The 13119-nt window shown below is 44.8% G+C and overlaps 1 protein-coding gene across 21 annotated transcripts in view; it reads left to right on the top strand.

The window, feature by feature from the left end:
• TTC3 (tetratricopeptide repeat domain 3) overlaps positions 1-13119 on the top strand; it is a 127960-nt gene that overhangs the window by 80261 nt on the left and 34580 nt on the right. For all 21 annotated transcript variants that reach the window (XM_008274871.4, XM_051833619.2, XM_008274872.4 and 18 more), the window contains 3 exons: positions 911-984; positions 5300-5464; positions 12003-13065. In XM_008274871.4, the coding sequence (XP_008273093.3) occupies positions 911-984; positions 5300-5464; positions 12003-13065 (1302 nt within the window). The remainder of the gene's footprint in view (positions 1-910; positions 985-5299; positions 5465-12002; positions 13066-13119) is intronic.

The raw sequence follows: 13119 nt of genomic DNA, 5'->3' as shown, positions 1-13119 counted from the left end.
AACATTTAAATTGTGTTTAAATTGAAACTATCCTAAATGTTAATTTGAGCTTTTTTTTCTTTAAGATTTTGTATTTATTTATTTAGACAGAAAGAGAACCGTCTCCCATCCACTGGTTCACTCTTTTTTTTTTTTTTTTTTTTTTTTTTTGACAGGCAGAGTGGACAGTGAGAGAGAGAGACAGAGACAGAGAAAGGTCTTCCTTTTTCCATTGGTTCACCCCCCAGTGGCTGCTGAGGCCGGCACACCGCACTGATCCAAAGCCAGGAGCCAGGTGCTTCCTCCTGGTCTCCCATGCAGGTGCAGGGCCCAAGCACTTGGGCCATCCTCCACTGCCTTCCCGGGCCACAGCAGAGAGCTGGCCTGGAAGAGGAGCAACCGGGACAGAATCCGGTGCCCCGACCGGGACTAGAACCCGGGATGCCAGCGCCGCATGTGGAGGATTAGCCTATTGAGCCACGGTGCTGGCCTGGTTCACTCTTAAATGGCCACAGTGGCTGGAGCTGAGCCAATCCGGAGCCAGGAAGCAGGAGCTTCCTCCATGTCTCCCACGCAGGTGCAGGGGCCCAAGCACTTGGGCCATCTTCTGCTGCTTTCCCAGGCCATAGCAGAGAGCTAGATCAGAAAAGGAGCAGCCAGGACTCGAACTGGTACCCATATAGGATGCCGGCACTACAGGTGGAGGCTTAGACCACTACACCACAGCACTGGGCCCCAATTTGAGCTTCTGTATAACTGTTGAAATTTAGATCACCACAGGATCCTGTTCCAGGAGAATCTGCATCTGTCTTTTATCTATTGGCAGTTAGCATGCATGTTTATATAAGTACTCATCAGCTTAAGTGGTAAAATTCCTCTTTCATGGATTTTAAGGAAGAAAATTATTGTCATTTTTTTTCTTTTAACACAGCCTATGTTAGTGGGCTCTGGAACAGCTTCAGTCACAGCGAACGATGAGACTGTCACTCCAGGGGAAGACCATAAGTAAGGACAGTCTTTTTGCTTCATTTTAACCCACATGTTTTCACTTAATAGGTGGTTTCAGCATAATATACTATTGATTTTTCTTTTGTGACTCTAACTTTCCTTTTCAAAGATACACATATTTTATGACAACCTGCTGTTATCTATCGTGATTGAATTTATGGCATGGTTGTAGACATTAAGAAATCATTCAAACTGTTAAAGTTGCAAGATGATGAAATTTATTCAGTAAGTATATGTTGAGAACCTCCTGTGGGAGGCACTGTGGGAAAATCCTAGGAGAAAATGTCTAGAAAATAAGCTTTTAAATATTCAGTGGAAAGAATACCCTGTTGATAATTATTACCTGTTTTGCTACAACAGGAAGATATTTTAGGAGCTATATATGCTGTTATGGCTTAACCTTATACATTTGTTATTTTTAATGCCCTCTGATGAAACTGCGTTTTCAAAAAGCAAATAGACATAAGAGATCAAACTAGTGGGCAGGCGGTATGGTACAGTGGAGCACCTGCATCCATATTGGAGCACCTGGTTCAAGTGCCAACAATTCTATATTTCGGATCCAGCTTCCTGCTAATGCACCTGGGATACAGTGGATGATGACCCAAGTACTTAGGTTGCTGCCACCATCGTGGGAGACTCAGACGGAGCCCCTGGCTCCTGGATTTGACCTCGCTGAGCCCTGGCTGTTGTGACCTTTTGGGGAGTAAACCAGCAAGAGAGGATCTCTATGCTGTCTCGGTCACTCTGCCTTTCAAATAAATCAGTCATTTTTTAAAGATTTTTGTATTTGCTTACTTGAAAGAGTTACATTAAAAATGAATCTTACTGAAGAATGGGATGGGAAAGGGAGCAGGAGGTGGTACAGTTTGGGCGTGGGAGGGCGGGTATGGGGGGAAGAACTGCTGTGTTCCAAAAGTTGTACCTATAAAATTTATATTTATTAAATAAAAGCTTTCTAAAAAAAATAAAAGAGGTACAGAGAGGCAGAAGAAGAGAGAGGGGGAGGTCTTCCATCCGCTGGTTCACTCACTGGATGGCTGCAGCGGCCAGAGCTGTGATGATCCAAAGCCAGGAGCCAGAAGCTCCTTCTGGGTTTCCCACACGGGTGCAGGAGCCCAAGGACTTGGACCATCTTCTACTGCTTTCGCAGGCCATAGCAGATAGCTGGATTGGAAGTGGAGCAGCTGGGACTTGAACCTGTGCCCACATAGGATGCCAGCACTGCAGGCGGAGGATTTACCTGCTACACCACACCACCTGCCCCTGCAAATAAATAAATTAAAAAAAAAACAAACAAAAAACATAGTGAGTAGCAATAACCTTTTTTAAAAGATTTTATTTATTTATTTGAGAAGTGGAGTTACAGACGAGGGGGGGGGGAAACAGAGAGAAAGATCTTGCATCCACTGGTTCACTTCCCATACAGCTGCAATAGCCAGAGCCAGGCTGATCGGAAACCAGGAGCTTCTTCAGGGTCTCCCACATAGATGCAGGAGCCTAAGCATATGGGCCATATTCTGTTTTCCCAGGCCATAGCAGAGAGCTGGATTTTAAGAGGAGCAGCTGGGACTAGAACCGGTGCCCATATGGGGTGCCGGCGCCACAAGTGGAGGCTTAGCCCACTATACCACAGAACCGGCCCCAACAATACCCTTTTTATATCATTTTCATTATTTTTTAAAACTTTGTTTGACAGGTAAAATTACAAACAGAGAGACAGAGGGAAAGGTCTTCCCTCTGTTGGTTCGCTCCCCAGATGGCCACCACGGCTGGCGCTGATCCAAAGCCAGGGGCCAGGTGCCTCCCCCAGGTCTCCCATGTGGGTGCAGGGGCCCAAGCAGCTGGGCCATCCTCCATTGCCTTCCCAGACCACAGCAGAGAGCTGGACTGGAAGAGGAGCAACTGGGACTAGAACCCGGCACCCATATGGGATGCCGATGCCACAGGCGGAGGACTAACCAAGTGAGCCACGGTGCCGGCCCCTGTCATTTTCATTATTAACCAAATGGGTTTTTTTTCCCCATGTCTCTTAATGGAGTTACAAGACAGGTTAAAATTTGCAGTCATTTTTATGGATTCTTTAAATGGAACAGTTGTTTTAAGTTAAATAATAATAGCCTGTCTTGGGGCTGGCGCTGTGGCGCAGCAGGTTAAAGCCCTGGCCTGAAGTGCTGGCATCTCATATGGGTGCCGGTTCGAGACCCAGCTGCTCCTCTTCCGATCCAGCTCTATGCTATGGCCTGGGAAAGCAGTGGAAGATGGCCCAAGTCCTTGGGCCCCTGCACCCATGTGGGAGACCCGGAAGATGCTCTTGGCTCCTGGCTTCAGATCGGTGCAGCTCTGGCCATTGTGGCCAGTTGGGGAGTGAACCAGTGGATGGAAGACTCTCTCTCTCTGCCTCTCCTCTCTCTGTGTAACTCTTTCAAATAAATAAATAAACCTAAAAAATTAAAAAATAATAATAGCCTGTCTTAGTCTATTTGGGCTCTGTAACAACGTACCATAAGCTGGGTGGGTTATGCACAACAGAAATTAATCTCTCAGAGACGCTGTGAGGCTGGGAAGTCCAAGATCAAAGTGACTGTAGGTTTGGTGTCGGTAAGGGCCTGCTTTCTGGTTCACAGATGCCACTTTCCCACCATGTCTCCCATGGTGGCAGAAGGAAGGAAGCTCACTGGCCTCTTTTCTTTAAGACACAAGTTCCTCTTGTGAGGGTTCTGCCTTCATGACCTAATCAACTCCCAGATGTTCCCCAGTCCAGCACCCCACATGGGTGATTGGCACTCACCATGGGCACTTTGGGGGAGACACAAACATTCAGACCCATAGCACAGCCATTCCTGAGATTGACAGTCTTGCGCCAGGTACTGTTCCAATGGCTTCACACATGTAAACTTAATTAACCCACTCATCTACTCTAGGAGAGAAATCCTGTTATTAAGGCCACTGTAGCTAAGGAAACAGGCAGTGTAGTTAATGATTTGCCAGGAACACAAAGCTGATAAATAGCAGAGAGAAGATTTAAATATGCTATATGGTTTTCAGATTACTTGACCTTTTTGGAGTGCTAAAATCTTTTATTCTTAAGTCTTTCTACCTATGTCTTTTACCTCTCTAACCTTAGTTTAACTTAATACCACTTACAATAAAATCTTCATTTTTCTATTATTAAGACAACATTCATCTCCTCAAAAGCTGTAAGTTTTCAGAAATTCACAGCAAGGTGAATTATTAATTTTTTAAAGATTTGTTTATTTTTGAGGCTGGCGCCAAAATATGCTTAGCAGATAAAGCCACTGCCTGCAGTGCCGGCATCCCATATGGGAGCCAGTTCGAGTCCTGGCTGCTCCACTTCCAATCCAGTTCTCTGCTGTGGCTTGGGAAAGCAGTGGAGAATGGCCCAAGTCCTTGGGCCTCTGCACCTGTGTGGGAGACCTGGAAGAAGCTCCTGGCTCCTGGCTTTGGATCGGTGCAGCTCCGGCCATTGCAGCCAACTGGGGAGTGAACCAGTGGATGGAAGACTGACTCTCTCTGCCTCTCTGTCTCTCCTCTCTCTGTAACTCTGACTTTGAGAGAAATAAATCTTTTTTTTAAAGATTTTTTTAATCTTTTTTTTTTTAAAAAAAGATTCATTTCTTTGAAAGGCAAAGATAGAGAAGAAGAGAGAGACATCTTCCATCCACTGGTTCACTCCCTAAGTGACTGCCACAGCTGGGGCAGCAGCTGGCTGAAACCAGGACACAGAGGAGCTTCTTCATGGTCTCCTATGTGAGTGGCAGGAGTCCAAGCACTTGAGCCATCTTCTGCTGTTTCCCAGGCACATCAGCTGGGAGCTGGATCAAAAATGTAGTAGCCGGTTCTCAAACTGGCGCCCAAATGGGATGCCAGCACTATAGGCGGTGATTTAACCTATGCCATCGCACTGACCCCAGTATGAAATACTGATTAAAAGTGTCAGAGCCAGCATTATGGCACAGCAGGTTAAATCTCCATCTGCAGCAGACAGACAAACCATGTGAGCACCGGGTTGAGACCTTACTGCTCAGTCCACTTTTGATCCATCTCCTTGTTAATGTGCCTGGAAAGCAGTGAAGCAGTCCACGTGCTTGGGTCTCTGCACCCATGTGATAGATCTGGAAGGTGTAAAATGTTTCCATGACCGTAATTGTGGAAAATATTACATTTCTCAGTAGTATTTTTTTGTAATGTATTACTATCATTCTGTTTATTTCAATTAAGTAATATTTTGGTTCATCCAAAAGTATAATTCTTCACACACAGTTTTTGTTTTTGTTTTTGTTTTTTTTAGCAGACGCAATTCAGACTCTGCAGGCCCATTTGCAGTGCCTGACCATCTTCGGCAAGACGTGGAGGAATTTGAAGCTCTCTATGACCAACACAGTAACGAGTATGTTGTTCGCAACAAGAAGCTGTGGGACATTAACCCAAAACAAAAGTGCTCAACTCTTTATGAGTAAGTAGGGTGACATTGCTACAACTGTTGTTTTAGACTGAGGCTGCAGTTAAAAATCAGAAGTTTTAAAATTTGTGTCCCATATTTATTGATTTTTTATTTTTTTAAAGATTTATTTATTTATTTGAAAGTCAGAATTACATAGAGAGAGGAGAGGCAGAAAGAGAGAGAAAGTTCTTCCATCCAATGGTTCATTCCCCAGATGGCCGCAATGGCCGGAGCTGCACTGATCCGAAGCCACGATCCAGAAGCTTCCTCCAGGTCTCCCACACAGGTGCAAAGGCCTAAGGACTTGGGCCATCCCCCACTGGTTTCTCAGGCCACAGCAGAGAGCTGGATCGGAAGAGGAGCTTCCAGGACTAGAACGGCACCATATGAGATGCTGGCGCCTCAGGCTAGGGCATTAACCCACTGTACCACAGCACCAGCCCCGTGTCTCATATTTATTAAATAGCCTTCAGAACCTCTGGGGAAGAACATTGTCAGTGCTTTGTCAGGTGTTACACTGAATTAATTGAGGGTTTTTAATGCTTAAATTTAGAATCCCAGTGATTACTAGTTTTGTCAGTTTGAGCGACTAATACAGACATTTCCTACTAAGCTATCCTGTGATTCCCTGGGAGGAACTATTAATAAAGAAAGAATCATGGTGATTCTGTGATCCACATTACTGTGTGGCTGGATGCATTGTTTGGCCTCTCACCATACTCTTATATACTGGTTTGGATTTACATTTCCCTGATGGCTAGTGATCCTGAACATTTTTTCATTTGTCTGTTGGTCATTTGAATTTCCTCTTTTGAAAAATGCCTGTTCATGTCCTTTCCCATTTCTTAACTGAATTGTTTGTTTTTTTGAGTTTCTTGAGCTCTTTATAGATTCTGGATATTAATACTTTATCAGTTGCATAGTTTGCAAATAATTTCTCCCATTCTGTTGGTTGCCTCTTCACTTTGCTGAGTGTTTCTTTTGCAGTACAGAAGTTTCTCAATGTGATGTAATCCCATCTGTCAATTGGCTTTGATTTGATTGCCTGTGCTTCTGCTGTCTTTCCAAGAAGTCTTTCCCTATGCCAGTGTCTTGCAGGGTTTCCCCCAATGATCTCTAGTAATTTGGTGGTACTGGGTTTAAGATTTAGGTCTTTGATCCATTTTGAGTGGATTTTTGTGTAAGGTGTGAGATAGGGGTCTTGCTTCATATTTCTGCACGCAGAGATCCAGTTTTCCCTGCACCATTTGTTGGAGAGACTGTCCTTGCTCCAGGGATTGATTTTAGCTCCTTTGTCAAAGATAAGTTGGTTGTAGATGTGTGGATTGATTACTGGAGTTTCTGTTCTGTTCCATTGGTCTACATATCTGTTTTGTTTTGTTTTGTTGTTGTTGTTTTTTCCAGTACCAGGCTGTTTTGATTAAAACTGCCCTGTAGTATGTCTTGAAATCTGGTATTGTGATGCCTCTAGCTTTGTTTTTGTTGTATAAGATTGCTTTAGCATCGTTTGAGCATCATTTTTTTCTAGATCTAAGAAGAATGTCCTTGGTATTTTGATTGGAATTATATTGAATCTATAGATTGCTCTCAGTAGTATAGACATTTTGATGATACTGATTCTTCCAATCCATGAACATGGGAGATTTTTTCATTTTTTTGTGTGTTTTTCTTTAATGTTTTGTAATTTTCATTGTAGAGATCTTTGACTTCCTTGGTTAATTTATTCCAAGATTTTTTTTTTTTTTTGACAGGCAGAGTGGACAGTGAGAGAGAGAGACAGTGAGAAAGGTCTTCCTTTGCCGTTGGTTCACCCTCCAATGGCCGCCGCGGCCGGTGCGCTGCGGCCAGCGCACCGCGCTGATCCGATGGCAGGAGCCAGGAGCCAGGTACTTTTCCTGGTCTCCCATGGGGTGCAGGGCCCAAGCACTTGGGCCATCCTCCACTGCACTCCCTGGCCACAGCAGAGAGCTGGCCTGGAAGAGGGGCAACCGGGACAGAATCCGGCACCCCGACCGGGACTAGAACCCGGTGTGCCGGCGCCGCTAGGTGGAGGATTAGCCTAGTGAGCCGCGGCGCCGGCCTATTTTTAAAAATCTCCAAACATAATTCTTTGAATTTTTGAAATAAACACATGATCCCTTCAGAATGATAGTTTGTGTTATTGACCTAGGATAAAGGAAAGAAAACTTCAGCTAACCTCGGGTGCATGAAAAGAGTGTTTAGGAAAAGAATATTGGATGAGAAGTTGAGAATACTGGGGATGGTGTTGGCATTGTGGCAAAGTGGGTTAAGCTCCTGCTTTGGACACCCATCTCTCATATTAGAGTGTGCCAGATCCAGTCCTGACACCTCTGCTTCTGATCTGTCTTCCTGCTAATGCTCCTGGGAGGCAGCAGATGGTGACTCAAGTGAGTGGGTCCCTGCCACTCGTGTGGGAGATACAGATGGAGTTCAGGGCCTGGCTTCAGCTTGGCCCATCCCTAGATGCTGTGGGAATTTGGGGAATGAGTCAGCAGAACCTCCCCGTGCCTCTCCCTCTCAGCCTCCTCCTTCCTTCCCCTTTCTCTGCCTTTCAAGTAGATGAAATTAAATGGACATTTAGAAAGTAATACTAGGGGGGCTGGCGCTGTGGCACAGTGGGTTAATGCCCTGGCCTGAAGTGCCAGCATCCCATATGGGCGCCGGTTCAAGGCTCGGCTGCTCCACTTCCGATCCAGCTCTCTGCTATGGCCTGGGAAAGCAGCAGGGGATGGCCCAAGTCCTTGGGCCCCTGCACCCGCGCAGGAGACCCGGAGGAAGCTCTTGGCTTCGGATCGGTGCAGCTCCAGCTGTTGCGGCCAACTGGGGTGTGAACCATCGGATGGAGGACTCTCTCTCTCTCTCTCTTTCTGCCTCTCCTCTCTGTGTAACTCTGTCAAATGAATAAATCAAAAAAAAAAAAAAAAGTTTAGGAAAGCAGATACATTTTAAAAAAAAGTAATACTAGGATAATTTCTACCAAGTAACCTTTTATTGATATTAAATAAGAATCCTAGGATAATTTCTACAAACTGACCTTTTCTTGATTTTAGTATTTCTCTTTAAAGTATGGAATTAGCCTAATTTACTTTAATGACCTCTATCTGGTTCTAACATTTTATGATTTTGACAGTTGAAGCAAATTATTCTTCATTAGTTTTTCCTACCACTACTTCAGTGGTATTAGCTGTCAGCCAAGATTTATTAAAGACATAAGGCTAAGCAGTGTTACAGATTCCAGAAACAGCAGAAGGTGTGGTCCTGTCATGCAGCCTTCAGCATTGCAGGACTAAGATGACCGTTGGTGGGGTTACATTACTGCGGATAAGAATCACGAGCGTTAGAGCAGAGTTGTGTGCAGTGGGTGAAGCTGCTGCCCAAGAAGCCAGCATCCTTTCCGAGTGCCAGTTCGAGTCTTGGCTTCTCCACTTCTGATGTATCTCCCTGATAATGGGCCTGAGAAAGCAGTGGAAGATGGCCCAAGCGCTTGGGCCCCTGCCACCCACGTGGGAGACTTGGGTGGAATTCCAGGCTCTTGGCTTCGGCCTGGCCTAGCCCTGGCCATTGCAGCCATTTAAGGAGTGAACTGGCATATGGAAAATCTCTCTTTCTCTGTTTATTCTTTTTTTTTTTTTTTTTTTTTTTTTTTGACAGGCAGAGTGGACAGTGAGAGAGACAGAGAGAAAGGTCTTCCTTTGCTGTTGGTCCACCCTCCAGTGGCTGCCACGGCTGGCACGCTGCGGCCAGCGCACCGCGCTGATCCGATGGCAGGAGCCAGGTGCTTCTCCTGGTCTCCCATGGGGTGCAGGGCCCAAGCACTTGGGCCATCCTCCACTGCACTCCCTGGCCACAGCAGAGAGCTGGCCTGGAAGAGGGGCAACCAGGACAGAATCCAGCGCCCCAACCGGGACTAGAACCTGGTGTGCTGGCACCGCAAGGCGGAGGATTAGCCTAGTGAGCCATGGCACCGGCTCTCTGTTTCTTCTCTTCCTGTAATTCTGCCTTCCAAATAAATACATCTTTTTAAAAAATAAATGCTAAAATAATAAGAACCATGAGCATGTACGAAACTGATTTTGCCCAGAATAGTACTGTGGAAGTACTTTCCTTGTTCTTTAAATTTTTATGTATTTGAGAGGCAAAGTGAGAGAAATAAAGAGTGAGCGAGCACACCCTCATATCCTCTTTTTGAGTCCCCAAATGTCTTCAGTGGCCAGGGCTGGGTTTGGCCAAACTAAAGATGGGAGCCAAGAACTCAACCACAAGTCTCCCCATGGGAGGCAGAAAGCGTATTATTTGGCCATCACTGCTGCCTCTCGGGGTCTGCATTAATAGGAAACTGGAATCAGGAACCTGATAGTGAATCCAGGTATTTGGATGTGGGTTGCAGGCATCCTAGCCACCATCTTGTTAGGCTACACACTGACCCAGGATTACTTTTTAAATTACCTTTCCCGTCTGTGCCCTGGACTGGCAGCAACGGGCACTGGTCTTCAAAATGCCCATCTTTGGCTATTTAGAACATTAATGATCACATCAAATTATAGAAATGTTATATATACACATAGAAACATGTGCATGTCTACGCAACAAATCTTAGTACCCCTGGTGAATTTGTTTTCTTACAGCAAATTTTACTGCTGTCACATACAACACACTCAGTTCTTTGCCTCTGGTTTTTTTTCCTTTTTAAAAAAATGTATTAGAAATAGAACGAAGGAGAGAGAGCGTCAGTCACGAGGAAGCTCCCACCTGATGGTGGATTGCAGATTCTCCAGGAGCGCAATGTGGGGGCCGTCCCTGGACCTCACAGTCGTTTGCCCTCATTTGTCTCGCCTTCCTTCCCTGTCTGTGGTTGCTCTTTGGTCACTGGGAGCAGCTTCCCTTCACGTGGGCTCTGTTCTTGGTTCAACACTTCAGATTTCATTTTCTTAGTCCGGGTAGAAAAGCTTTAGTAAACCACGTACACCGTTCATCAGTTATTTTACTGCAGTGTAATGGCTGCTGGACAGTGACTGGAAACACTTTGGGCAGATGGTGCGGGCTGATATTATTACTGCCAGCCAGTCAGATCCTCTACAGGATTGGTCGTTCCTGCGACGACAGTGATTGGTTTCTCTTTGTCTCACCTTCCCTCTTCCCCTTTTGCTTTTAGACGTTTATAAAAGGAAGTTGGATGGGAACCCTAGAGCAAAGACATATTGAACCTTAGTTTGCACAGCAGCATGTATATAGAGAGGAAATATTTAGGAATATTGGGAAATACTCCTAAGAAGAAAATATTATAAAACACCTGAGAACAGATTTGGGGTGACTTTTAGTGTTTAGAGCAGAGCAGCAGTGCTGACTGAGGAAAGTGGCATTTGGTCTTTGTAACAGAGTGTCAGTTGCTTTTAAGAGAAGTTAATCATTTTTAATTGCACAAAAAGTGATTTTCTTTTGCTTCAAAAAAGCATTGTTTTTAACTTCCCTTCTAAATATGTGTTGTGCTTGTTTGCATTAATTACTTAAAAAGTTCCTTTACATATTTTTGTTTTTGAAAATGCCTTCTTAGTGGTGTCTGATGTGACTTCCATGCTAGTCATACGATTGTTTTAGGGTGAATACAGAATTCATTGGAAGGAGAGGCCGATCTGAGCCTGATACAAGAATGAGAAAAGAAAATAGACCTAGAATCGGAACATACAAAGCCAGCACAGAAGAGCAGTCAAAGGGACTCGGCCCATCCCTGTGGATCTGGGTCTTGAACTACATTGGTTTATTGATCACGTATGGTTGATGTTGGTCCCTCCAAGTCATTGCACATTCCCAAATGAAAGATTTGACTGTATTTACTATATCCACACTCAATAGGATTTTTTGAGATCTTATTTCCTCTACTAATTTGAGATTTTTTAAAATTATTGTTTTAAAATTTATTTACTTGGGCAGCAGAGGGACAGAGCACTTCATTCCCCAAGTGCGCAAGGGCCAAGGATGGGCCAGACCAAAGCCAGGAGTGGGGAGCCAATTCAGGTCTCCCACATGGGTAGCAGGGACCCAATTACTTGAGCCCACCATTGCCTCCCAGGGTAAGCATGAGTAGGAAGTTGGAATCTGAAGCAGAGCTGGGACCAGAACCTAGGCACTCTGCTATGGGATACAGGCATCCCAACTGTGTGTCCCAAACACTATGCCAGATGACCCACCCTGTCGTTTGACATTCTGGCTATTTGTCCTCAGTAAATATTCTTTCTTGTTCATTACTTTTATAATAGATTATATAATTATACAATTGAAATTTATAAAATAACTTCTTAATCCCTTTTTGCTTTTTCCCAAAAAAGATTCTCAAGAATTATTTTCTAAGGGCTAGACAAAATTGTACGTACTGTATCATAGGCTGCATGAACCTCATGTTCATGTAGGGGGTGGGGGCAGTGAGACTGTTACAAGTGAAATGATGTTTTGCTTTGGAAAATAAGCTTTTTCCCCCCAAATATGTGCAAATGTGTTCCTATAGTAACTCATGTAAATGTACATTTTCTCCAAGCTACTTCTCTCAGTTGTTGGAGGAACATGGTCCCTTAGACATGAGCAACAAGATGTTCTCTGAAGAATATGAATTTTTCCCAGAAGAAACTCGACAGATACTAGAAAAAGCAGGAGGTTTAAAATCTTTTCTGCTGGGATGTCCTCGTTTTGTTGTAATTGACAACTGTATTGCATTGAAGAAAGTTGCATTACGACTCAAGAAAAAAAGAAAGAAGAAAAACATTAAAGCAAAAGTGGAAGAAATTTCAAAAACAGGAGAATATTTGCGAGTTAAACTACCACTGAATCCAGCTGCTAGAGAATTTAAACCAGATGTGAAGTCCAAAACAGTGTCTGACTTCCCTTCAGCCCCAGCTCCTGAGCGTGTGAAGCCCAGGCCCAGATCTGCTGATTCTCCCAAACCAGGCTGTGAAGATGCGAAGCCCAAGTTGGTCTCTGAGCATTCTTCCCGGCCAGTTCCTGAAGACGGGAACCCTAAGGGGTCTTCCTCTAGTTCTCCCAAACCTGTCTCTGAGGATACAAGTCACAAGCGAGCCTCCTCACATTGTCCCAAACCAGTTCCTGAAGATGTGAAAGCAACCTACTGGACACAGTCCCATCTGGTCACAGGATACTGTACCTATCTTCCCTTGCAGGGATTTGACATCACCCAGACACCGCCAGCATACATCAATGTGTTACCAAGCTTGACCCAGTACACTGCCATCTACACACCTTTGGCCAGTATTTCCTCTGAATATCAGCTGCAAAGATCAATACCCGTGGTGCCATCTTTTGTTGCCAGTGATACAGCAGATAAAAATGCTGCTATGTGTTTTGAGGGTCATCCTCTGAATACTGAGCAAGCCTCTGGGGACCAGATGGCCCTCCAAACACGAGTCCGTGAACAGCCTTTGGGAATACCCGTGAAGTCGCAGTGCAGCACAGATGGTGCTGATCTGTCCCCGAGCGAGTCTAACAGAAATGCCGGGCACGCTGGGAGTCCTAAGAAGTGTGAAGTAAATCCAGAAAGTATCGGTGCAGTAACAGATGCCCCACAGACGCAGATGGCTGCCACACAGGTAAGACTTAAACAGAAGTCTTACACTGTAGCAAAGTTAAAATCCCTAAAAATG

Source organism: Oryctolagus cuniculus, chromosome 4, assembly GCF_964237555.1.
Source record: "Oryctolagus cuniculus chromosome 4, mOryCun1.1, whole genome shotgun sequence".
NCBI classification, from domain to species: domain Eukaryota; kingdom Metazoa; phylum Chordata; class Mammalia; order Lagomorpha; family Leporidae; genus Oryctolagus; species Oryctolagus cuniculus.
Note: the sequence above shows the minus strand (reverse complement) of the source record. Positions and strands in the feature narration are given on the sequence as shown.